General features: G+C 42.8%; 1 protein-coding gene across 1 annotated transcript; it reads right to left on the minus strand.

Annotated features, from left to right (window-relative positions):
* Positions 1-496: 496 nt before the first annotated feature.
* On the minus strand, positions 497-25,329 carry rars1 (arginyl-tRNA synthetase 1). Its single transcript, XM_026182970.1, has 15 exons — positions 25,139-25,329; positions 19,416-19,550; positions 19,123-19,314; positions 18,630-18,738; positions 17,992-18,092; positions 16,864-16,985; positions 16,652-16,772; positions 15,736-15,865; positions 15,445-15,549; positions 14,971-15,149; positions 14,766-14,875; positions 12,491-12,596; positions 5,101-5,273; positions 2,719-2,966; positions 497-798 (listed from the first exon to the last, which is right to left on the minus strand). Exons 1-15 carry the CDS (start codon positions 25,181-25,183, stop codon positions 689-691), a joined length of 1,986 nt encoding a protein of 661 aa, XP_026038755.1. The 5' UTR covers positions 25,184-25,329; the 3' UTR covers positions 497-688.
* Between the last annotated feature and the right edge of the window lie 1,047 nt (positions 25,330-26,376).

Raw genomic sequence — 26,376 nt, forward strand, 5'->3', positions numbered from 1 at the left:
TTACAAAACGCTGGGTACGCTGATGAGCCAGGTGTAAATTACCATGTGATCTCTCTGTGCAATGACATCCAATCAATGGGCCTTTCCAGCTGCACTTTCGGAAATTAAACCCAATGAGCAAAAGTGGCACCCATCCATCTCTGTGCTACACTTCCCAACGTAGAATCCCACAGATTGGCCGTCATTATCCAGACAGATCACGTGTTAACAGCATGAAGTGGAAACAGGCTCTTAATGAGCAGCAGCACATGTAATCTACCTCTGCTTGAAAAACAGCCAGTTTATCCTATGACATCCAAGATCGTAATCAAAATGCTTTTACTCACACACCAATGAACCGATTTCAGAGCTTTACCCTCTGAAGCACCGCTGTGTACACATTTTTTTTCCAGAATAGCTCCCAACCACGGAGTTTATATCCGACCAAACCAGGAAGCCGATATGTCTCAACTGAAGTTTACAGAACCAGCTTTAAAATGACTGACAGCAGACTGGGTGATATTTTGGTTTCATAATCGCCCTTTAATAAAAAGATCCTTCACACGAGACATTAATAAATGAGTCGAACACAATGATTTCCCCGTCCCATGTTTGATTTAATAAGTGTTATGGAAAAATAACTTCCGGTTCACTGAGTTCAGACTGCCGAGGTTCATCTTCAGGCTTCCCCTCGTTCTGAACTCTGACATCACATCCTCTCGACCGGGGTCAGACCCAGGATGTCGAAGCTTTTGGCCATGATGGCTGCAGTAGCTTCGCAGAGCAGCATCCTCCACATGTTGATCTTGATCACCTCACCTGAAAAGGTAAAAACAGACAAACGGAGGAAATCAAAGGCGTGTTCGAGTTTATATCTCTTGAACTATCGGATTATTTTCTCAGTAAATACGCATTTTACAAAAGTGCTAGCACAAACCAATCCCATGATGAGTGTTTAACAGGACTTTATTTCCCCATTTATTGTCCTTATGTAGAGGATAAGAAATAACAAGGCAGCTAAAAGATACAAATTCTGAAACAAAATAAAATTAAGGCGGCGATGATGGGAAAAAAGACAGAATAATAAACAGAGGTGAGGTGAGACTGAAGCGGTCAGAGGTGCACTAGACAGCGAGACTAATAAACGACAAAAAGATCAGAGGGCGTGTTTAATGATGCCGCCATCACCCGGCAGCATCAAATAAAAATCAGTGACCTGAACATCTGCATCCGCACACAGCAGCCGTGACAGCCTCGCACTGTCAGACGGAGAAGAAATCCAATAGAAATTAAGTCGTTAATGAGCAGCAGAGGAGCGTTACACAGACAGGTCGTTAAAGGGGCGTGAACGTGGACCCAAACAAGCCGACATCCTGGTGTGCGGTGATGCGACAAGGATGGAGACAGGAGAAGATTTTTTTCCATTTAGTAATTAAACACACACTGGTCTGTGGATCGCCATTTTCTCCATGTTGATTTGTTGAAGCCGGCAGTGATCATGTTCCAACGAGAAGGTGGAGTTACTCTTAGGTCACTCTTACTAACAGGCTGAACGAACTCGGCCAGTTTAAAAGATGATAATGGACCCAGCAAAGTGCTTCAAAGCTGCATTCTATTTAACAACCACCAGAGGGCGACTGTTCTGGCTGGAGAAAGAATTGCAGCCCTCGGCTGTGAAGGTTCTCAGTCATCCAGGTCATGGTAGTCTAAAGAGCTTGGAAAGAAAAACTTCTGGACTTCTTTAAGTTGCTTGAAGACGTTTCACCTCTCATCTGAAAAGCTTCTTCAGTTCTAAGGTCAAATGGTGGAGAGTCCCAGATTTAAGCCCTGTGGGAGTTTCCCCCAAGGGGGTCACGAACCCCCTAGCCCCACCCTATCATGTGATTTCCTGAGGTCAAGCTGGTCTTCAAGCAACTTAAAGAAGTCCAGATGCTCTTCTCCAAGCGTTTTAGAATTCCAGCCCTCGGCTCCTGGGATTTTTGTCCTCAGCCATCACTTTCCTTTAACATCAATCTCAAACTGAAAGCAAGGCCGCTCTATGATCTGCACACAGAATCGCAAGCTTTGTTTGTCCATCTCCGAAAAAGATCGTGTAACGTCATTACAAAGAAACGTTGCTGTAGTAAATCTAAGAAACCCACCAGCAAGGCGCTCTGGGCTCGAACGACCTTACACTGGTGTAGTCTAATAAGCCGTGGGCTCTTTGTTAGCAGGAAGGCTGTACAATGAGTCAGCCCTCAGCTCAGACTAACAGTCCAGACATCCTCTCTCTCATCAGGATTCACTGACGACCTGCAACACATCGATTCCTTCTGCAAAAGCAACAGTGAAAAGTCGAAAATTCAAACCCTTCTTTGCAGCTTCATACTAAACAGTCGGGTCTGGATCCTTTGGCCATCCAATAGGACCTTGGCTCAAACTTTTGTTCTGACCACATTATGCCAAGTTTATTATTTCAAAGTTTGGACAGCTTTGGTTTTGTTTTACAATTTAGGACACAGAAAAGAAAACCAAAGAATTTAAGTACTTTAGAAACACAACTTGGAGTAACTTTTAAAAGCACATTATGAGAGGAAAGGACGTCATATCAAACCAAACTCTGAATATTCAAATCAAAGTGAAGAAAAAAAACGATCATCGGATGCACTAAACAACCAACACGCGAACACCAAACTGAAGTTTGGACCCTGACCAGAGAGTTGTCCCCCTGAAACTGATCTAAACTTCGACCCAGCTCACCCGTCTGCCGGTCCTTCTCCACGCAGTAGCAGCTGTCGTAGAACTCTGTGAAGGTGGTGGCGAGCTCGTACACGTAGTCGCACAGCGTGTGGAGGAGCAGGTCGTCCAGAATCTTCTGCAGGATCTCCGGGAAACGCTGGATGCACTTCCCCAACTTCCACTCCTTGTCGTGGTCCAAGAGGATCTCCGTGGTCTCTGCCGCCTTCTTCAGCGTGGCCTCGTCGATTTTGGCCAGACGGGTGATGGACCTGCGAGAGGAAGACAAACGTTTAAAAACCAGTTAAAGAGTCCAGGCTAAAAAGAAAACGACTGGGAGGGCTGTGCTGTCTAACACCTATAGCCTCAAATAGTTAATAGTTATGAGACGGGTAAATCTACTACAAAGGCCCATGAAAACGCTCAGAACCAACACCTGATGATCTCCAGCAGTGATTTTGTGAAGAGCTCAAAGACTTAATGTTAAAGGCAGATACCAAATATAATTGTTCTGTGACATTCAGGAGAATATCAGAGCAACAAATGATGGACAAACCAAGTCCTGAGACAGTTTATTACTTATCCAAACATCGGCATGAATCAGTTCAACTCAAAGACTAATTGGCTTTTACTTGTGATGGTTTTGATGTTTAAAGCAGGGAGAGTCGCAGTGGTTAGCTCCAGTATCCTGCACTCTCATTGGTTGTTGACCACTCCAAAGTTGGTTTAACTCAGGACCCGCCTACTTCATATGAACAGCGGTTATTCTGCTCAACGTGACTTTAAATCACTAAATATCAATGACCTTCGACAGTTTCCACGTCACTGGTCACCAAAACCCTTTCACACGCCCCCGATCTCCTGCTGGTGATAGGATGAGAACTCTGCTTTGGAAAAAATGTATAAAACAAGTCAAACCGGTCTGATTCTCCAAGCATCCACTCGGCCACAGTTATCCCATCGTGTTCCCAATAACCATCCATCTTTTATCCAAACCAAGCAGAAGCCGGCTTATAAAAATGACCCGTTGATAGTTCATCGTTTTCTCTTTTTATCCTCCACCTCAACAATGAATAAACCAATTTTAGGAAAATACATGAAAGGAGTGATGTTGGGGTTCATGTTGAGGAAACCCAACATCTCCTAAAACACTGATTAAGCTCAGTTTTTTCCTTCTGTGTCCATGTTCAGTTAAACTGGACAGCCCAGCTCATGGTTTTAAGTTCTGCTTCTGTCCATTTTTCTCTCTCTTCTTCTTCTCTGAATCTTGAACAGCACAGCAGGGGGCAGCTGCCGTCACTGAGTGCTCTATTGACTGAACGCACGAACATCGAATCCTCTCGGGCGAGCCTGCTCACCCCTCCCGGTTGGAGGGGAAAAAAAAAAAAAAAAAAAGAGAGAGAGCGAGGGGATCAATCCTTTGCCGGGCGCTCTGCCACCCCGACTAACTCCTCCGGGAAGCTGGAGAGGAAGATCAGTGCAGCTCTTGTGCAGCCTGGAGACGCTCAGTCGATGGAGGGGATAAGGGTGAGGACAAATTGGGTCTCACTGAGTGGAAATACCCCAAAGACTAATCCCAAGCCACAACGATCGCAGAGGGTCTGGCGAGGCCGATCTGATACGAGTAATGAAAGTATACTGGTGCTGATGGGAGGTTCTCGTACAGGACAGACGAGAAAAATGGAGGCACTTGATTTAACTTTCAGGATAGTTTCAGTGTCCTAAACTCAGGGTCAAGCAATAGTTCATATAACCGATGGACAGATTACTAAACAGACCGGCTTCTGCATTGCTACATAACTAATCTTAGCAGCAATGCCGCTCATTATTTTACACTGGGTTTGATGGGCTGCATGAAAAGAGCTGCAACAGAGGCGCAAAGCTGCAACTTTCCACTTTATCTCTGGATTTAGTCCGAATCTGAATCTTCAAGTGTAAAGTGAAGCCAAGACTAAGGTCGTCTCAGTGACTGTCAAATGCCAAGACTGCTGGAGAAGACTGAGGTGGCACAAAGACAGGATGGAGTGGGGGGCCACCCAGGTTAAATGTGGAACTCCTGGTACTCAGCCGGGACTCGTCATCCATTCCTCTAAGACTTTCAAACCTTTCCTGTCAGCCAATAACTTTGAACCCTGAGTACACATGTTTGATTTACCTCAGTTTTCATGTGCACTTCAGTAAGGTTGCAAACACTCGACACTTCATTAGCTCCTTTAGGGCTGTATAACAGATCAGGACTTCCGATTGGTCCACGCTCGTTTAGATCCAGGCTGTTCTAAACTTCAGAACTCGTCTAAATCTATATGCTATTTGTATCCTTGTGTGCCTGACTGTGTGCGGGAACACGTGCACTTCTTAAATCTTTTTTATCTAAACTAAGTATTAAAAGTTGTAGTGAACCCTGACCTGATGCGGGTGAAGGCGTAGAGGAGATACGCCGCCGTGTTGCCTCGGTCGTCCAGCATCTTATCAAACGAGAAGACGTAGTCGTTGTTGCGGTTGTGGGAGAGGTCGGCGTATTTGATGCAGCCGAAGGCGACGGCCCTCTGAGCCTTCGTGAGCTCCTCTGGAGTCAGGACCTGCAGAAAGAAGGTTTTCTTTTATTAAAGCAGACAATCTCTCCCCATCGCCGCCTTCGCCCGGCGTGCTTTATGGCATTAAAAATGCTGATAAGTGTCGTTTTAATCAGCTTGTAATTACTGAAGGCAGTGCTTCACCTTCTGCTTCCAACAGTTAAACCAGTGAGATGAATTTAATCCAAATAATGAAACCAATTTACAATCCTCGGGCAGAGATTAAATTGACTTATTGAGTCATAGCCTTCCCTTGAATCTGTGTGTGACGTGTTTGATACCGTAGGGAGTGAAGAGGAGGATTATGAAGATTTCGTGATAGTGATTAAAAAACAACAAAAAAAAACTGCAGTCAAGCAGAACACAGCAGATAGAAGAAGTGACGTGACAGGACAAAGATTAATGGCACAGGTGAAAACAGGGCTGCGAGTAACGGGCAGGTTAGATTTAAGGTCAGATTTGGAACAAATGGCCACTTTTCCACTGCAGAAACTTCCAACGTTTACACAAACTGGCCTTCGTCTGCTCCTCCAGCTGTTCCCACTGTTACATACGATCAACTGAACTTTCAAATCATTTTGAGATCGACTGAAACACCAAAATAGAGCTCGAAAAAAACAAAGATAAATATGATGGGAATACTGGTTATGTAACGTAACTCGGGCTCTATGACCAGAGGTGCACAGAGATGACCGGGTTCAAGCTTTTCCGGCCGATGTGCGAGGAGGACATTTGTCCAGCTTCTGATTTTTTCAGATAATATGGAAATTAACTGTGAAAATATCCTGCAGTCTACATAAGGGTTTGAAATAGGGTTGGGCGATATTTTACAACAAGCGTCAGTCCAATAATCGACGATGGGGGTATATTCACGCATGCGCAGACTTTTGATGGGCGGAGCAATGTAATCATGCATGGACTGATTTGTGCATTTACAACACAGAAGTCCAAACATGGACGAACTAATTTCCCCCCAAAAATTAGTTCTGTCAGTGTTAATGCATTAATGTGGCATTAACGTGGTCATCACCATTAACGCCATTAAAAATTTTAACACCCTCAACCCATCTGGAGCGCAGAAACGTTGGACAAACTGCCCGAAATGTGTTGACAGAGACATTTCAGGTATTTTGACTCTGTGCTCCAGACGGGTTGTTAATCACATTAGTTGTGATGATGGTGCGCTAACGCTGACAGCACTTAAAAAAAAAAAAAAAAATATATATATATATATATATATATATATATATATATATATATATATATATAAAAATAAAAATAAAAGTTGCCAATTTGGGATTTCTTTGGCTTTAAACTAGATGAAAGAGGTAAACCTAAGGATGTAACCAAAGCGGTGTGCCGCTTGTGCAGACATATAGCGAGCAAAGTACTCAAACACGACTAACTTTGTTTCTTCTCTTGACTGCTTCCATTAGCTCCATCACTATTAGCAAACTGACTCAAATAAATAAATCGCCCTTGTAAAAACGGCCGCCGATAGTCGATATATTCGTCCAATCGCCAAACTCTACTTTGCAGTCACTCTGCTTTTCTAAATTAGATCCAAGAGTCTGAGAGTGACTGCAGTGAGGTCGACTGTGATTGTTTGTAGACAGGTTGCCTCCCACAACGCAACCTGTGCAATCAGCTTATGACCCAAAGTGGTCGAACAGCGAGTGGTCGAGTGTAAACCTCTGGTTGAACAGCTGTTTACAACATCGAACATGCGATCGCTTATTTTTCCTGAACAGAAAAACAAATCAAGCACTAAAACCTGCAGTTCCGCTAATGTCCACTAGAGGCCGCCTCCAAAAGTGAGTCAGTCCCCATGGACATGTTAAGATGACCAACCTTACAGCCGTAAATAAATCTTCACAGCCCGCTATTAAATACAGTTTTGGTCTCCATCAATATTTCCACCTTCAACAACTACAATGGGTGAATTTATGTAATTATTCCCAGCGGAGGAACAATTCCGGGCTTTGAGATTCTGGAATATAAAAATGTAAACATAAATATTTTATGAAATGATTGCAGTAAGTGTTTTTAATCATCCTGGCATTCACAGACATTTGTCTCTGGGCCGAATCTTCAATTTTCACTCCATTTATGAACCAAATCCTAAATTCAAATCCCCCTCCTGCTCCAGAGCCTCTAAAAGACATCAATGTGTTTTCAAAATTACCGCAGCAGATACAAGGTTTTCTCATTTTTGTCCCATCTTTTCAAAAGTGTCGAGGGGAAAAAGTTTGAAGTGGAAATTTCCGAAATGTTCTATAAAAATATGAATCTTTAAAACTCTGCCTTCCCCTCCTTTCATTGCATTCTGCCCTGAATCTTAATCCCATCTTTCAAACGGGGCTTGATGTTCTTTTATTTAGTACTAGAAGGTGTATGTTACTTCGCTGAGCTCTCAGAGTGGCTCCAAAGAAACAATAGATCTCATCCCCCTGGTAGCTGTGACCTGCTGATTCAAGGACAAACCTTCAATGTTTTATAAAATCTTGGATCCTTTATTGAATTACAGCAGAACAGAGCGAGCTCTGAGAGTTTAAAGGGAAGCCTCTATAATCCAAGACTGAGAAGCCTCTACTCTAAGAGTGTAGGAGAAAAGAAATAGCCTTAAAGACACATTCAGACGTTTAATAAGCTGGAGCCAGAAGTACTCGACAACTGGTACAAAGACTAGCCAACTGATTACTCGTCTTATCAAAGAAAGGCACTTTATTTTAATTCTCTTTGTATTTAGTCAGAAATTAAACATATTTATCACCATTTTTTGCTCCTAATACACAATTATTTCTTTTAAATGAGATATCCTGATCAAGGGGTGCAGTGATTCTCCAAAACCAGCGTCTGGGCCATACCACTTGTTTCTTTAGAAGAGGGTCAGTGACATAAAACAGGCCTGACCCATTTTTCTGATGTATTAACATTTACTCAGATTACACGCATATCTTTGGAGTAAGTTTTACTTACATGTGGAGCTGCTGTTTTGAAACGTGAGTGAGGAAGACTGATGATCTTATTTTGATGTAGTAAGAGGAAGACAAACCATTGAAGAGTGCAGATTAGAGAAAATCCTAAATAAATTCAAACTCGTGCACCCAATTCTTGTTTTAAAAGGTGAAGATAAAAATAAATGTATAAAGTAAAACATATACTAGAATCTTTAGAGGATCTAGTGTCGTTAGGTCCAGAACACCTGATTACCAGGTCATACAGCTTAACGGGGTGCTTTAGTGACCTCATCCACCATATCCAATCAAAACGGAGAACCAGGAATGAGAAATGCTAAAATAATCATGAATATAAACCTTTCTGAGACCCTCAGAGTCCAGCAGAGCTATAGGTGGATGTTTATGACCAAATGGGTTTTTGACTAATATTCTACTCAACCTGGCGACACGTTAGCGTTTTATGTACGCGCCTTGAAAATAAGCGACTAATCAGCTGAGCTGTTACATCCAGCAGATTCTCAGACCAGTTTAATCGATCCCAGATGGCCTGAGTGTTTGTCAGTTGGCGATGCTGAACATGCGTTAGCTGTGTGACTTTTTCAGAAAACCTGACCTCTGACCTTGAGGTTACCTGTAGAGGCACCTGTGGTTTTAATTTGAATTTAATTCATAAACACTGCCTGATGCCTGCCAGGCGCTTCAGCCTGATGGAGAAAAAGAATGAACGGCTGAAGTGGTTGAAGGATTATTTTGAACAGTGAATCATGCAAAGCTACTTTGCAAATAAAAATATGGAGCTAGAATGAGGAGAAGAGGCCCCATCATGCTTAGAAAGGTTCCTGCTCTGCACTACGAGCTAAAAAAAACCCAAAAACTGAGCTGTAAACTCAACAATCGGTCCCTGCAGCGAGAAATTCTTACAGTCTGGTCTGAAAGGCGCTTTTCTAACAGCCACAAAAGGACAGGTCAGGGCCGGAGAGGCCAGGATGTGTGTGACACACGGGGCAGGATGAGACAGGAAGGGCCAGAAAATAACAGGAAATAAAAGCACCAAACACAGAAGACAAAAAAATGAGGAGAGAGCAAAGTGTGAAACATCACAACTGCTGAAAACAAACATGAAGGAGCAGCAGTGTTAGAGAGCGGGCTGAGGTTCACGGAGGCCACGGCTGGGGTTTGTTTTTAATGAGGCCGGGTTAACAGATGGTAGACGTGGGCACCGACCCAGACGGAGCGAGGAGCGCCGGGCCGGAGGGGCCTGCAGGGGAGCTGGCACCGGCTTCCGGCAACCTTCTCAGCATTAAAATTGCTGCAGTTCAACTGAAAGTCAGCGACTGCTTGCACCACACCTAGTGCTCCACGTAATAACTTAACCGGGTCAGGTTCTCTTGTTTTTCTCCTCTTTAAAAAAATAAAATAAAATCTCCCTGCAAGTTTAACATCACAGAAACACCTCAGCACCAGCAGGTGAGACAAAGTAACGGGAACGTCGAGAGCCTCGCTGTGTGAGGCGGAGAGAGCGGCTAACATGGCCCGGGGAGGGAAGAAAAGGATGTAAACAGGTATTTTCTGAGTTGAATCAGGCAGGAAACACTTCCCACCTCCAAACAACCAAACAAGCAGCTCTTAACGAGGTCCGGGCGAGCCGGTGATGGAGGATCGGGGCCGGGCGGCGGCGGCGTGGTTTGGTTTGAGGAAACAGAGAGGAGGGAAAACCGGACGGGAAACACGCTGGCAGAAGTTTGTTTTTCTGAAGAATGACTTTAGAAAAAGGAAAATAAACAACTCGAGGCTCGAAAGACTCGAAGGACTCTCCGCTGACAAACGCTCAATCCACCGAAGATAAAAAAAACGTGAAGTCTGACATTCGTCTGAGCTCTGAGCCCTGAAATGGGATCGCTGGGTCATCAGTCAAAACGCAGAGGCGCTCAGCAGAGAGTCAGGAAGTTTATGACACACAACTTCCTGCTTTATCTGTGCAAAAACTTCCATTTAACACAGAATATCTGCTGAACTCAAGCAAACTGAGGCAGTCAGCTTCCCTTTTACCCTCCACTAACCTCTGGTTTCCCATGATGCACTTTGCCTCTGTGTTTACACACCAGTCAGCTTTTTATCATTAATTATTACTAATCTCCGTCCCTCTTCCAGTGTCTTTGTCCTCCTCTCACCCCCAATGGCTCTAACAGAGATGGCCCCGCCCCTCACTGAGCCTGGTTCTGCTGGAGGTTTCTTCCTGTTAAAAGGGAGTTTTTCCTTCCCACAGTCGCCAAAGTGCTCATACGGGTCATATGATTGTTGGGGTTTTCTCTGTATTACTGTTGGGGAGGACTCTTATATACACTTTACAGTATAACACACATAGTATACTATATAAATACATCTGAAGGGAATATGAAGACTCACTATGGGAATGGATGGAAAGTAAAAAGAAGACGTGGAAAAACTTCAGAAACAAGGAAAAGTGGGAGCATCTAAAGCACGACCACATGGTGATGAACGTTAGCTTGTTTTTAGCGATGTCGTAGCTATATGAGCCGTTAGACGCACGTGTCACATGACTTCAGTTCAGGATCACCAGGTAGCCTAACGAGCACATCTTTGGACTGTGGGAGGACAAAGAAAGAAAAAATAAACATTTTCTGTGTGTTCTCCTAAACGTCGATGTTTTTAGTTAACGAAGCGAAACGCTCGTCCCATCGAGCCTCTGATCACCAAGCTTCACGTCTCCCGTCCGATTCTCCTCTCGAGGTCTTTTTAAAGCTCCACGTGTGTGTGGTGAATATTTAACCACGAGTCGTCCTGCTGATTCAAACTCGATCGATGGCGGGAAGTCTTTTTTTATTCTTCCTCCTGGGTTACATCTGCTGGAATAACTCCTGTTATTGCGATGATGTTATATCCATATTCTGTGTCAAATATTTTATCTTTTATAAGCAGACGTTTGGAGCGGCGAGGGACGCCGTCCAGCGAGTCGCTCATTATTTCTTCCCCGAGCCCGGCTTTCGATTCGCTCCGACGAGGCTTATTTTACAGTAATGACCACCTCGCTCTACAGTAGCCATTAATTCTTCCCGCTCTCATCCCGCTCAGAGAGAGCCAAACTTGGGAGCTTTCTCATCTCGTCCAGACACACTGAGGCTGAAACGCCACCGCCCGGCTGCTTCCCTCTCATCCTCTCAGCCCCGTGTGGTCCTTTCATCCTCCTCAAACCTCTGCAAACACTTTTCCTCTCGGCTGTTTTGAGTCATTAATCCAAACAAGAGCAGAACCGTTTGTGTCTGATTGGTCAATTTCACACTGATCGTCCGCTGATGAGTCAACAACAGGAAAACAATCATTCCGGTTTGTAACCTGATCTGTTTTTCATGCCCTCTTTGAGCTCTCCACCTCCACCACACGTTAAAGGCACACGTTTAGAAGTAGCACCGGCTCTTCCTGCTCAGAATACACTGGTTACCTCATACTGGGCTGTACTGGGACCCCAGGTTTGGTCTGTTTAAAGATCCAATGGGATATTCCCATTGATAACCTGTTTTTTTTTTTTTTTATGTGAAGGCGATGTACCAAACTGTAATATTCAGACGTTACCAGCAGCCTATGGACCGACCCGGGTCCAAAGAATGTGGCGTTTCCTTATGTTTGAGCAGTGATCATGAGGAAAAAGTTACATGCAGCTCGTTTTAAGGTCACGCTGCAAGTTGCTATTGTATCTATTTTATAATAAGTTAAGGCCCAAAACATTTTTACTGATAATAATAAAAAGACATTTGATGATTAATTCAGTCCATAATATGGCCCCTGAGAAGCATATTTACGATGTAAGATGAGGAAAACATCCAATTTTCAACATTGTCTTCTTTAAAAATCTGACCTGTTACCTTCTTGTTGTGCCTACTTTCAAGTATTTGTAGGTAAATATAAAGGTAGATTATTTATTTATTAAAAATAAAATGATGTTTAATTACACCCGTGTTATGAAGTGTTACCTTTTTTCTTTTAATTTCTTTGTGCGCTTTTCTTATGTTGGAGTGCTTTTGACCTCTCAGGGCCACCGTAGAAGTGTTCTTGCTTACGTCATCTCGTGGAAATTATATCTGAGTTGAAATGCTCGTTGGCCAGTTAGTTACTCTAACTGGGACTGTTGGTGAGGGCCGTCCCAGTTTCTCGTGTGGAGCCTGAACTCCTCGCTGCCGTGTGAACAGGTGAGGATTTTCTTAAACTTCCCATCAGGTTTTTGTTCTGCCGCATCTGCAGCCTCACCTTGTCTCGCTCCTTCTCCTTCAGCTTGTCCATGGACCTCTTCAGTCCCTCGTCCAGCAGGTCCATCAGCCTCACCGTGTCTCCAGAACGAGTCTTAAACTTCTTCCTGTGGAGGAAACGGCAGAAACAGCGGCTCAGTGCGAGGACGCCGGGTTACAAACCACCTGCAGGGGAACCAGTAATGGAGCTGCTGCAGTTTCACATCCCCAACCTGAACCAGCAGAGGTTCCACTTCCTGTCTCCAATAATTATCATGACAGCAAACTATTAGATTACTTCTGCTCGCCTCGGGGCGATACATTTTGTACAATCAAGCAAATCAGCTAAGCATTACAAGCCGAGCACGAGCCAAAAATTTAATAACCCCCGCCTCCCCTCCCTCCTCTGTTTACTCGCAGCTATAACGGCTCCCCCCGTGGCTGCGTTAAGCTCTTATTGTCTGGATGAGCGATTATGAGAACAGCGTGATAAATTTCTAATGGAGTCTGCCGTAGTGCAGACATAGTGGGGCCAATTTACGCCCCCTCAGGTTACCGCGGGGCATTTAGCGGCACTTAGTTATGGCCTCCGCGAAGCGTAACGTCAGCCCGCCGCCTGAACCCGGCGCTTCTTCTCAGGTCGACTGATTAGGAATAAACAACAACGTGACAGATAAGCGGTCAAATCACAAATCTGCTCACCAATCAGAGCGCAGCGATCGCTCACACGACGACACGATAAAACCCAACGCTCAGAGACGAGGTGCTCAAAGTGCACGACAAAAAAAACGGGAACGCGGCGGGAAAAATATATCTGAGGTGTTAAAGTTTATGAACGTGATGACTTGGAATCTACAAATAGATAAAAGAAGAAGAAGAAACAAGAGGAGGAGGCGTGGAAGAAAATGGAGGTTTGATATAAGCAGCGAGAGGACAAAAGAACAGGAGGACATAAAGACAGTGGAGGAAGAGTGAAATGAAAATGTTGAAGAACAAGAAGAATAAGAAGCTCCAGAAAAGGGAAAAAAATCAAAGAAAAAGTTAAAGCAGCGGCAGAAGAAAGAAAACGAGGAAATAAGTGGAAGAGAAGGAGGAAAATAGGAGGAAAGGGAGAAGGACGAGGAACGCAGGAGGAGGAGTAGACGAAGAAAAAAATGAAGATAAAGAGGAAAGATGGAGAAAGGAGGAAGACGCAATGGGAAGGAGAAAATGAAGGAAGCGAACGAGCACTGCTGAAGGAGGAAATAAGTGGAGGAAGAGGAGGAGTTAAACAGAAGAACAGAAAAGTTTAATTAAACAAGCAGAAGAAGAACGAGAAGAAAGGAAGAGGAGGAGGAAGGAGACAAGTAAAGAAGATGAAAGAGGAGGAAGGAATAATAACAACACGGACTCTGAGTGAACTTTTTCATCACTGCTGTCCTCCTCTTGCTCCTCCCCTTGCTCCTCCTCTTGCTCCTCCCCCTCACATGCTGAGTAAGGCAGGCTCTGCAATTCGCTGCAAATGACTAAGCTGTTTGTGGGGCAGTGGCTGAAAATCCTGCGTTTGATTCATCGACGCAGAAAAAATAAATAAATAAATAAAACGAGCCTTTATGTGAGCAGCGGGAAACACAGGAAGTCTGCCCGTCTGGCGAGCAGAGACCTCGGATCTGAAGTTGGCTTTAGACACATTATTTTTTAAAACCCCAAAAAGCAGTTTTATTGTTTTAATGTTTGTTACGTGTAGTTATTCATTTACTCGTTTACTTTGTGGCATTCCAAAACCGCCGCAGAGCGCCCTCTGGTGGACAAACTACATAACGCGGCTGCAGGGCGTTCCTCCCGGCTCTTCATTTATCAGCCAATCAGGCGGGCTCTCATAATTGAGCCCTATTTTAGAATTTTGACTTCCCTAACCATCCACGGATGAGGTCAGGGGCGGAGTTATAAGTGCGCAGTGGGCGTCGTCCAAGGGCAAGACCTAACCACGTACACCTCTGCATTGAATCCATGTAGAAACTATGGCATAGCCTTCGCGAGCGGCCAACACTAAAACACTAGTGGCAGGCTGTCCCCGGGGAGGCGGTCCTTTTAAACCTCAGAGTCGTCACATGATCCACCTCAGGTGCTTCAAACCCCACTCACACTTTGTCCCCAGTGACAATGCCCCACCCCTTTTTTCCACCCCTTTTCTCAGCACCACCTCCCCAGTGTGTCTCCACCCGGTGATGTCATACCTGGCAACAGTCGGGTACCTGCGGCCCTCACACAGCACTCAGAAAAACAAACTCTACTGTCAGAGCGTGTTTTGAACTCACTTGTCCTCCCCCAACACCACTCCAAAGCCAGCGTGCTCCACCCGGGTCACTTTGGGGTCGTACCAGCCGATCAGCTGAGCTGCGGCGAACACCACCTGGAAGTGAGTGCTCTGGAGGGGAAAACACACCCTCCAAACGTCATGTTCAGGAAAGAGACGGAGCTCAGAGTTAAATCCAAACCCTCTGTGGTCGCGTCTCCACCTACCTGTCCACTGTCAGTGACGTAGATGATGATGTCGGCCTTCTCTTCAAAGATTCGTTGGCGAATGGCCGCGAGGTCTGACGTGTCGTAGGTGTAGCCCCCGTCTGACTTGACGACGGTGAGGGGGATGGGCTGCCCTGGGGGGAAGACGACCTTACGACCCTCGTCGAGCTCCATCAGGCCTGAGGTGGAGATTTAAAAGGATGGAGGTGGTTTAATGAGAAGGTCCAGTCAGTCCAAAAAAGACAAGGAGATAAAAACAGGAGGGCACCAAACATTCATGAGGCAATGCTGCCACCTGGTGGTGACACTCAGAAACTACAGGCTGCACTTTATTATCCACTGAAAGAAGAAAAACTGATTCTATAAAGACTTCTATTAAAATCAGTGTGATCAAGGGAACAAATAAGCTCTATTTCTGGTAACCCTAAATGCTCAGAAATGCCCTCCGTGACCTTTGACCTGCTGCACACTGACCTTTCTTCTCAAACTCCTTCACCACCTCAACCATCAGGTCCTGGTAGTACGACTCTCCTCTCTCGATGAGCTCGATGTCCAGGCAGTCGTAAATTTTCTGAAACTCTGGAGAAATTAAAAAAAAGAAATAATTAAAACCTGTCACAGGTAGACGGGCTGCTCTAAAGAGGGGGAGGAGCTCCAACGGGTTAAACCCGTCCTCGTGTCACATGACTAATTTAAGGCCAGCGGCTCTGAATGAGGGACGAGTGTTTCATTCCTGTTAGCATGAAAGGCTAAAACCCGACGTACCTGTCCTGGACACGTCACAGATGAGGTTCCAGGCTTTGATGAACTCCGGCTCTTTGCTCTGCAGTTTGACGACACACTGGTACGCCCGCTTCTTAAACTCCTCGTCCGTGTCAAAGCGCTTCTTTGACTCCTGAACGAGAGCACGAGAGACTGTCAGCTCCCTCGTTTCACTGTCACAGTCAAAGCTGAGAAAACGTGTCTCCCACACAATAACTCCAGTTCATCTAATGAAGCCACGAGAACATTTTCCCCTCACACTGAACATGTTCAGAAGCCTCCGGGTCGGTTTAATTTGGGGCTTTTTTCTTATTTCTGCAGCATTTCTGAGCTTTAATACCTTCACAGTTACAGGAAACGTTGACATGAAACCTTCAGGGCTGAAGAATGTCTAAGCTGCACCAGATTCATGTCTGTACCCGAACATTTGATCAGTGTCATGAATGCAGAAACTTCAAAAAGTGCATTCTGGGCAAACTTTCAGGGCTCGCATCACCATGTGGGACAGGTGGCTGTCCCAGGTCAACTTTCTGGCTCAAAGGAACAACGGCAGCCACATCTTTTTGTGTTTGAGTCCGTTTTTTTTTTTCCACAGAACTTAAATCTGTTTTTCAGCCCTGAAAGTTTCATGTGAACATGCGATCGTGGCTCAAGAGTTGGCAGTTCGTCTTGTAATCGGAAGGCTGCTGGTTCGAGCCCCGGCTGTGGCTACAATGTAGCTGCCATCACCAGTGTGTGAATGTGTGGATGACTGAATGCAGTGTAAAGCGCTTTGGGGTCATAGGGACTAAGTAAGTGCGAAGTTATGATGGTTAAAAAACTGCACTTGGGGTAAAAACCTTAAAGGGTCCTAACCCCACATGGGATTTTCCCAAAAGCAGCCCGATCACACACAGAGACGGGATGAGCATGAACTGACTTTGTAGAAGGCCTGCAGGTCACCGATGGGAGGGGAGACGGTCAGGTAGTCTGGAAACATGTCCTGCAGGTGGGCGATCAGCATCCCAAACTGGGTACCCCAGTCCCCCACGTGGTTCAGCCTGCAGAAATAAAAACTAACTTTTTAGATTTTATTTCTTGAAAGGTTTTTAACGTTCGCAGCTACGACACAGCGAGCGCGGCCAAGCTGACCTGAGGACTTCGTATCCCAGAAACTCAAACAATCGGCACATGCTGTCCCCGATGATGGTGGAGCGCAGGTGACCCACGTGCATCTCTTTGGCGATGTTTGGAGATGAGAAATCCACCACCACCTGAATGCAACACAAACACACAGGAACTGATAAATGCAGACGCTGAGACGGGTAAACCCATCACAGGTGAACTCAACCAGCTCCACGTTTTTATTCCTGGACTCTATCAGAGCAGCTTTGCATGAGTCATGGTTCATAATAAGCCTATTTTATGTTTGATCAGCGCCGTTTTGGTGTGTTTAATCAAACTTTTTGACATCCGCCTTAAACCACACACGTTTTTACTTCCTGTCACAGCTTCAGTTTAAAAGCAATCTTCTTCTTTCCAGTGTTGCATTAATATTAATTTCTGTCTCTATAGAAAAAGCTTATTTTGGATTCTCCCTCATTCACATCCTCCACCTCCTCCTTCTCTTCTCTGCTTTTGTGAGCATACACACATTTTTTATGTCGCACTTTATATGAATAATTTCAACTCCACACAGATAAATGTGAACGTGACTTTTACAGCACCAAAATAATTAAATGAGTAAGTGTGGTTCTTTATTTTTGTAACTGAAATAAATTAATTAATAAAATAATCTAATCTATCCATTTTCTGGTTCCTGCTATATTAAACTGAGCTCCTCACCTCATCTCTGCGTCCAGATTGCCTTCACAGGAAGCTCATTTCTACAAGTTTTATGAAAATTTTTTATTTATTAAGAAAAAAATTTAATTTTCCTTTTCACAACTTGTAAAAAATATTTAAAATGTGAACCTAAAATCTGCTGTAATTTGCTTTGATGTCACTCTATAAACTGTTATTGTTTGTGTGCGTTCGTGGAAGGCTTTTATTGTGAAAGGCAAAGACCGAAACAATAAAACTGGTGGGCGGGGCCTCTGTGGTACTCTCTTTGACATCACACAGAGCCAAGAGTAGAAAAAATGCGCGTGAAACTGTGTTGAATACCAGATAATTAGACACAAATAATTAAATCAAATGTTAAAAAAGGGATCAAAGACTTCCGAGGTTAACTAAAAAGGAAAAACATGGCGGGAAAATGACTTCAGCATGTGCACAGACCTTCTTCTTGGATGGCAGTGGTGGGGGTTGCACTCCGTTAATCAACAAGTTGCTCAGCTGTTTGGACACAAATGTCTTCTGCAGGTAGATGTTGATGAAACCTGAAAGAGAACTTTTTTTAGACTCACTTTTTAGGCATTTATTTACTCTAGTTTTAAATCTTTTAATATTTATACAAAACAAAGAATTATTTCTCTTTAAATATGTACACATTTGACAAGGTTCTAAATTAAATTAAATTAAACTAAACTAAACAAGAAAAAGTTGCATTTCCTGCGAAAATGCAGTGTGAATGCCGTGTCGTGGAAATCGGCTTCCGAAAACAGCTGAAGAAGCAGAACTGTCTGCTGAAAACATGCTGCAATGGGCGAGAGTGGAACCAGCCCTCCTGCTCATCTCACTGAGCTAAAACACAGCTCAACACAGCTGGCATTACCAGAAAGAGCTGAACAGTTTAAAATTTGAATGGTGAAAACTGTCAGAGTAGTTAACCAGCAAAGAAACGGAGCAACTAGAATAATAAGGTAGAAGAAGAAGAAAGTTTAAAGAGAAACAGGAACTTAATAGCGTTCCTGTTACTATAATTGTGTGAATGCCGTGATGTCTGTGTTGACATCATTAAAAGGCGGAGTCTCTACCTGGCCCCGCGACCTCCGTTTTCTGGACGAGTTCGTTGTCTGGAAGATTTTTGATAATCTTCTCTGCGATCTCCCTCGGGTTCATCTTTATCCCCTTTGCCTTCAGCATCTGCAACCCGACAGCCAGAGACAGTCTGAAGCAAAGCTTTTTAATCTGACCTGCTGAGACCAGGACACACTGCACTGCTCAAATACAATCCTCTAATTTGACTCAATGCAGCTGCAGCTTTTAAAACTGTAAAAATCATAGTAAGCTATTAGAAATCACAATAAGCAACCAGAAATGAAAATAAGCCACAATAATTCATAACAAGCCACCATAACAACAATAATTCATAATAAGCCACCATAAACAATAATAAGCCACCATAGATCATAATAAGTTGTACAGTGTCCTTGGGTGCTTTGAAAGGCGCTATTTAAATAAAATGTATTATTATTATTATAAACCATTAAACATAAACTCGTCAGTTTTCGGGCGTGGCGGTCTAACCTGGGACATGCTCATGGCGCTGTTGCACTGGTAGTCCCCAAACTTGGCCTGCTGGCTGGGCGCAATAGAAAGTGGCGGGTTGTCGAGCTCGGGGCAGGAGGCCTGGATGGCCTCGCCGAAGACCTCCTGAAGTCGCTGGTTGATGTTTAACATGGCTTTGCCGCGTTGACTCAGTGAGTCTTCCTGCAGACTCTGAGGACAGCACAGAAAGGTTTAATGGTTTTTCATCAATGTGCTTTTCTCAGGTTAAGATTAAAACGCCTCAGGACATCTTTCAGCAGAGCGCCACTCACCTTCTTCAGGATGTTGAGGCGGTACTTGAGTCGGGCGTTTTCCTCCTGCAGCTCTTCCAGGCGTGGAGATGGACTGAGGTTCTGGGAGTTTTCAAGATTTTTGATCTCTGCAGACAGACGCTGGATCTCTTGCTCCTAGATATCAAAATATTTCCAATTTCCAAGAAAGACACTGAGAAAGAAAGTTCCAACTGGAGCTGCTCAAGAAGCTTTAACGCGCTCCTATAAATAGTAAATATTTTTACACCGAGTTCCAGCCTGAGAAAATGCTTTAGGGTCTTAAATGCTGCCCATTTTTAAAAGGAACTGTGGAAGTATAAATATTTTTACCTCTATGGCTACGAGCATTACATCAATGATCATTAAAAGAGGACCGAGTTAGCACCCTGTGGTACACCTCAGGAATTATAAAGACACATATATTCATAACCTTTAACTCTTTTTCTGTATTTCACTGTTGATCTCTTATACACCTGTTTTTGATATTTGTAAACTACTGTGCAAAAGTCTTGAGCCACCCCTAAAATTTTTTAAAAATCTTTTTCTTTGGATATTAGCCGTTTCGTTTTTACTCCAATATATATACCTGACCATTATCAGATGTGGGGGGTGGGGTATGTGGTAAGCCAGTTAACATGACCATGAATCATTTAAGTATAAAACAAGGAACTTAATTCAACAAATGAATCAATGTAATTGCGAGAACTTAAGACTCACGTTCGGACTTCAATTACAACTTTGGTTTTTAAAATAACTTTAAACACATTTTTTTTTATTAGAAAAATAAATAAATAAAAAAAAAGACAGCCTTGGGTTATGTGAGATTAGACACACTTTCACTTTCTTCAGCTAAACAACATCTGCATTCTTTTTAACCCAAATAATAAATGTTTTGACTCAGCAGAGAAACCTGCCAGTTGACTTTCTCCCATCAAATCTTCTCAGATCAGGTAGCTGATACATTTTCAAAGCCATTTTAAGGCAATATACAGAAAATAAGGAATTTAATGAGTCCCTGGATACATGGTGGTCAGGTGGGCAAGAGAGCTGAGCAAATAATAACTGTATGTATAATGTATAAAAAGTTAATAATACATTTTAACAATTTCGACAGGGTGCACAGCAAAGTTAATATAACCAACTTAGACTAAAATTACACTTGAAAAACATTTTAGTTAAGAAAATAAAAATTAGAAAAAAATTTCTATAAGAGTTAAAACGAAACTAAACAATTTGTGAACTTGGAAAACTAAAATAAAATAAAAATTACATGTTTAGTTTTTCAACCTTGTCAGGGCCCGGGGCTAGCGATCTTTTCAGTCGGGCTACCAAAATCTCTCTCTGCCCTGCCCGTCGGGCTATTGTAGGAAGGAAAAATATATGTCAATGCTTTTGCATTCTTTCAGAAATGTAGCTGGGTAATTATGTCATTGGCATCGGTGAGCCACTGTCAATATGTGACATATTGAAGTCGCGTTTGAATTTGCGCTTGTTTTTTTGCTTTCACTTTGCAATCGTGCGAACTGTGTATAGAGAGCGACAGCACTGATCTGTGAGTGATGATAATTTGTGCACCAATTCCTCTGACATCGTCTTATTAATCGTTAGCTTACTATGCAAACATGACAAGTGAAATCTCCCGCAGCTTAAACATGTGAGAGGTTGATCGCGCAGAGAATCGCTGAGCTTATGTGAGTGCGTGTGTAAAAGCAGCAGGATTTATATTTCAGTTCTGCTGAGCCAAATAAGACAGGTCAGGGTGAAGAAGTGACAGCCAAAGAAAAGCTTACCACAAAACGGAGAAGTTATGACAAATCAGACTATAAGGCAAAAAGAAAGTGCAGCTTTATGGTTTCATGGACAAAAGAATTTCTGTGGCTGCAATATGACGAGCTAAATAACCAGGGCTGCACATAAGTGGTCCACAGGTGCGCATTCGCTGTCAAAATAAAAAACACGCACAAGATAAGAAGTTGCAACGCGCGTTTGCGTACATAGGATTTTCAGGAGGAGGACAGACATTTGTTTAGAACTCTTAAAGATGTCGAAGAAGCTCCTTTAAGCAATTACTGTGATGTTCCTCCACCTCCAAAGAAATGTCAGAAGGAGTCCGAACCACAAAAGAAGCGCGTATTCTCGGAAAAGTAGTTGCAGGAGGTGAGCTGGCTTCAAACAAATGATGAACGCACAGAGATGTGGTGCAGAATGTGCCGTGAAAATCCCACTCTAGCGGACAAAAACAGCCTTTTATATGGACGCAAACGCGCGTTGCAACTTCTTATCTGGTGTGTGTCTTTTATTTTGACAGTGAATGCGCACATGCGGACCACTTATGTGCACCCGTGTAAATAACATGACGTTCTGCCGGGTGTGTTGTTGGTTTTCTCTCGATTTCTGAGTCGACAAGCGCCTTTGTTACTGGGACCAGTCATTTTAAGAAAGGCCCCCATTAGAACCCATGAGAAATGCAAGAAATGCATTATTGCTCAGTCTGCAATATCTTTCCCAGAACAAACACCAATTGCAAATAACATACTAAAAATAAACCTGAAAAATCTGTTTAGACCAGCTACTATGTTGCAAAGAGTGAACTACCACTGGCACAATGTAGCAGTCTTTGCAAACTTCAAAAAGCAAATGGCCTCGATCTTGGTTCCACTTGTCTCTTACCCGTGACTTCAGCGGAAATTTCAAATTCAGGATCTGACACAGACTGATTCATGTCCTACACAGTTCTTACAAGTTCATAGAAATATATGTTCAATTAGAACCAAGTATTTGAGTTGATGATTGTAATTTTTATACAATGTTGTAATTTGTGTTTCAACAATTTTTGATTAATGTTTTGTTTCTGTTACCATATTATACATTAAAGTATAATATGGTAACAGAAACAAAACATCAATCAACAAATTGCTCTCTTTTTTATTCGGGCTACTTAAATTTATTTTGGGCTACCAAAACCTGAAGAGTCCCTGCCCGAAGGGCTACCAGGGATTTTGAAATTTTGCGAGCCCTGCTTGTAATATTTGTTATAGCTTAGCTGATGAGGCTTTTATGGAATTTCAATGTCTGCAAGACTGAGAGTCAACAAGTAAAAGATTAAAAACGAAAGTAAAATTAAACGTTTCAAGCAATAAAAATTAACATGAAGCAAACCTGTTTTCAAAAACAACTGAAACTAAACTGAATTCAAAACTGAAAATGGCAACAAAGTAAAAAAATAAGAAAATACAAAACTATCCCTCCACCAAAAGACCGACCACACAGCAGGACGACCTTCAGTACGCCATATAACTGAGTAATTAATAACTACTTCTTATCAAACAATAAAGCGAGTTACTCTTTTTCCAGCAGCTCAAGCTGCGCTGTGCAGTCTGCTGAAAACAAAATGCAAAAACACCCACATCACATTTACGCTTCAGTTTATTCATAAAAGCGTCTCATCGCTTAACGTGTCCAAAATCAGATGAAAGCGCCACACAAAACAGAAGGAAAATTAGGAACCGACAACTTTACCTAAAGTCCACTGAACAGAAGTGAGCCTCGGAGTTCAGAAACACATCGCTGTGGTGACTTTTAAAGTCTAGCTCAGGTCGGGCTGGTGACACACCAACAAAGTGATAACGAAGCAGACCTGCAAGTCTTTAAAGCGCACATCGTTCACCAAAGCAAAACTGAAAGTATTTGTTTTACAATGTGTGCTCAACAGCTGATGCAAGAAATGCTTTCATTGCAAACCAGAAAGACGAGCGCTCTTTAAGCTGCCATCAAACGTGTTTAAATACCTGGTAACAGGAACTATTTCAGAAAGGCCTTAAAGAGACACTGTTCAAAAGAATAAAGAAAGTTAGTTAAACTTCTGAATTATTGATGTTATCAGTTAGTATCAGAGGTTATTAATCAGGTTCAGCTGCTTTGGTGTTATTGACGTTAACCAGGTGCAACGATGAGGCAACGCTCGCCTGATCCGACTGAACGCCTCGGAGACGTTATGTTTCAGCCCGTCCAACGCCTCCAAACCTCGGACTGAGCACAAGCTCGCTGACGCCCTGGTTAGATATCCAGCATGATTTTTTCCCCACACCTTTGTGTTTGTGAAAACACACCTGATGTGTTTTCAAAGTGTATTAAAACCTGCTTAATCTCCACTAGAGGGCAGCAAACACCACCTTAATGCTTAGATTTCAAGGTAAGGGCTGCTCATGTTTTTATATCAGATATTGGGTAAATGTGACATTATGTTTTTTCATATTGTGAAACATGCTAGTAAACAAACTCAGGCAGACTAACTGTAATTTAAAGGCTGCATGAAAAAATCCTCACATATGTGACTCTGCAGGTTAGTGCAGGATAAAAAGGTTACTTTGCTGCAATGTGGTGGATTTAAAGTGGAGAACCGTGTGTGACTGGTGCACAGTGGCTGTGGGTTCATGGTCACAGTTAGCTTACATCAAGTGTAGCAGAGATTCATATAAAGTTTAGCTGATGATGCTGTGATTCTGACTGAATTCCACTATCATATTAACTTCATACCGTCTAGTATAAACACAGCATAAACAGTGTACTGTGGGTGTAGAGGATGGAAATCAGCCAGGACTACTATTGCATCTACATCTGCTCACATCTGGCTGACCTCAGTTGTGTACATCCACAGAGAGCAGCAGGTCAGCTGATCACAGCCTGTACACTAAGAAAATCTACTGGAGCTTTCAATAGAAATTATTATGAGTTGTGATTCTTTTCCCCACACAGAGGCATGACAACTGATTCCTCCACCTGCTGAATCCACTTTAACGCCTGACTGGACACATTTTCCTGTTTAAACACAAAGTCACCCTCTACAATGTAGGTAACACAAAATACAGCTTTCTTCTATTTTCCTTATTTTTCTTCAGATTCAAACTACAATTAGAATTAAAAAGTTTATATTCCCAACGACTGATATTATTTTATCATTATGTCAATAAAGCACAAGGTTCAGTTAGCTTTGCATAAAAACAGGTGGTAAAAATGTCCTTCAAGGAGATACTTATACTTTCTTACTAGTACATTTCAAACTTGGTACTTTTTTTATTTTTAAAACAGGATTATCTGCACTTCTACTTAAGTACAGAATATGTCCTTACGGTGGGTGGGTGGGGTAATTTATTGATTCATATACATATCATATATCATAAAAGCTCCCAAAAAGGAATGTGAAATATTTATTTTTCTGAAAAATAAGTTTGATGCCAGGGTTAAGTAGAGAAAAATGTTCTCGCCAGACTCAATTTAAAAATCTTCCGATTTAACTCCTCCTTTCATTTTCAGTAGTCACTCATCTTTCTGGGCTCCACTGTGCACAGGTGATAGCCAATCACATCTGGTAAGTTCGGCATATATGTGACTTACAATAACGAAGCACAGCTCTTTAACAAGTAAAAACTCTTCATGCCATTCCTCCTTCATGCGCTGTCAAAGCAGTGTCCTCGAACAAATCAAAAGGACCTCCGACTACAACAAGACACGTTTGATTTAACAAACTTAACCCGAATTTGACACTAATGCATAGATATTCAATCAAAGCATGTCTGGTTTACTCGACACTGCACCTATTCAATAAAAAGCCAAAAAGTCTTAAATTAGTACTTTTTTTTTCATTAAGTCTGGCAGAACTTTGGAATGTTGCTATCCGGCGGCAGGATGCGCATTTAGCCCTACAGCTCGCATTAACCGCTGACCTGTTGCTGCAGCCGGGCCGTGTACTCGGTCACAGGGTCTCCCATGTTCCTGAAGCTCTGCGGAGAAACTCTTCTGTCTGCTGGACTTGGAATCTCGTGGCTGACGAAATACAAACCGGAGGAAAGGAAGAAGCCCGTAACTTTACAGTCCACTTCCGGTGCCGGGGAGCGCTTCTTCCTCGCTGCATTGCGCCGGATTGAGAGCGCCTCCTGCTGTATCGGAGCTTCCAGGCGCGATTTCAGTGGATGTTTTAGCCAAAATGACTTTTATGTGTGTCATGTGGTAAGTATCACTAAAAACACAACCACTGGCACGATAAGACTTACAAAAGATACGAAGAATATAAGATGTTGAATTAACAGACATGCATTTGCAGCAGTGTGATGTTGCACTGAATGTGCATGGGAGTATTACCAATTATAAATTTAAACAATATGAAATCAATTTGATGAATATATAAAAATATTAACCCTCTCGAGGCAGGCGTTGCCGATTTGCAACAGTTAAAAACTAACAACCTGATTACCCCACATTCATATTTTATGAGTTTCTTTTACTCAGAAGTACCACTGCAGGACTTGGTTGTGCATTAGCAACAAAAAACTTAATTTGAGCCTGAGAGGGTTAAAAAGATCAAATAGATGGTCTCAGGGGGATGTCATCCTCTCTCCTGCTGCTTGTTTGTGTGCGTAGTTTGATTTTTAGGTCAACTTACAAAGAGCTGCAGCTGTTAAACATTTTAACTTTTTTCTATCTACTAAATCAATGTATCACTGTTATCAGAAATGTCAGAAAATGAGCACAATAAGCTGGTGTGTTTGCATGAAGAAAATCTTGGTCTTGAATCTCTTTACCTTTTACTTTGGTTGGAGAGTGACTGGTTTTGTCTCAGGATCAAATCTTTGCTTTTTTGTAGATGATGTGATTCCGCTCATATCAGCTCAACAATACAATGTATTTAAAAAAATAATTTAAAAAAATCACTTTTTTTCCTTCTCTCCAGTTAATGACTGGCATGTAGTCCTAAAATTGTCAGCATATAATAAAAGAAAAGGGCCCAAGTCCAGAACCCTGTGGTGTCCCACAGGAGTAATTAAGCTAATTAGACATGCAAGCCAACAATTTAATGCCAAGTTTTCAGATACCAGCATTTTAATAGTCATCTTGAAACCTCTCTTGATCATTAGGATTTCAGAGAAATAAAATTGCCTTTATCATCTCTGCTATCATGGATTTC

The sequence above is a fragment of the Astatotilapia calliptera genome, chromosome 10 (assembly GCF_900246225.1).
Source record: "Astatotilapia calliptera chromosome 10, fAstCal1.2, whole genome shotgun sequence".
NCBI classification, from domain to species: domain Eukaryota; kingdom Metazoa; phylum Chordata; class Actinopteri; order Cichliformes; family Cichlidae; genus Astatotilapia; species Astatotilapia calliptera.

Coding starts and splice junctions, on each gene's coding strand:
- rars1 (XM_026182970.1), bottom strand. CDS start 25,183: ATGGGAGACCCTGTGACCGAGTACACGGCCCGGCTGCAGCAACAG. Junction 18,739..19,122: donor GCGCCATGAGCATGTCCCAG/GTTAGACCGCCA, acceptor GTCGGGTTGCAG/ATGCTGAAGGCAAAGGGGAT. Junction 799..2,718: donor GGAGAAGGACCGGCAGACGG/GTGAGCTGGGTC, acceptor TTACCTTTTCAG/GTGAGGTGATCAAGATCAAC.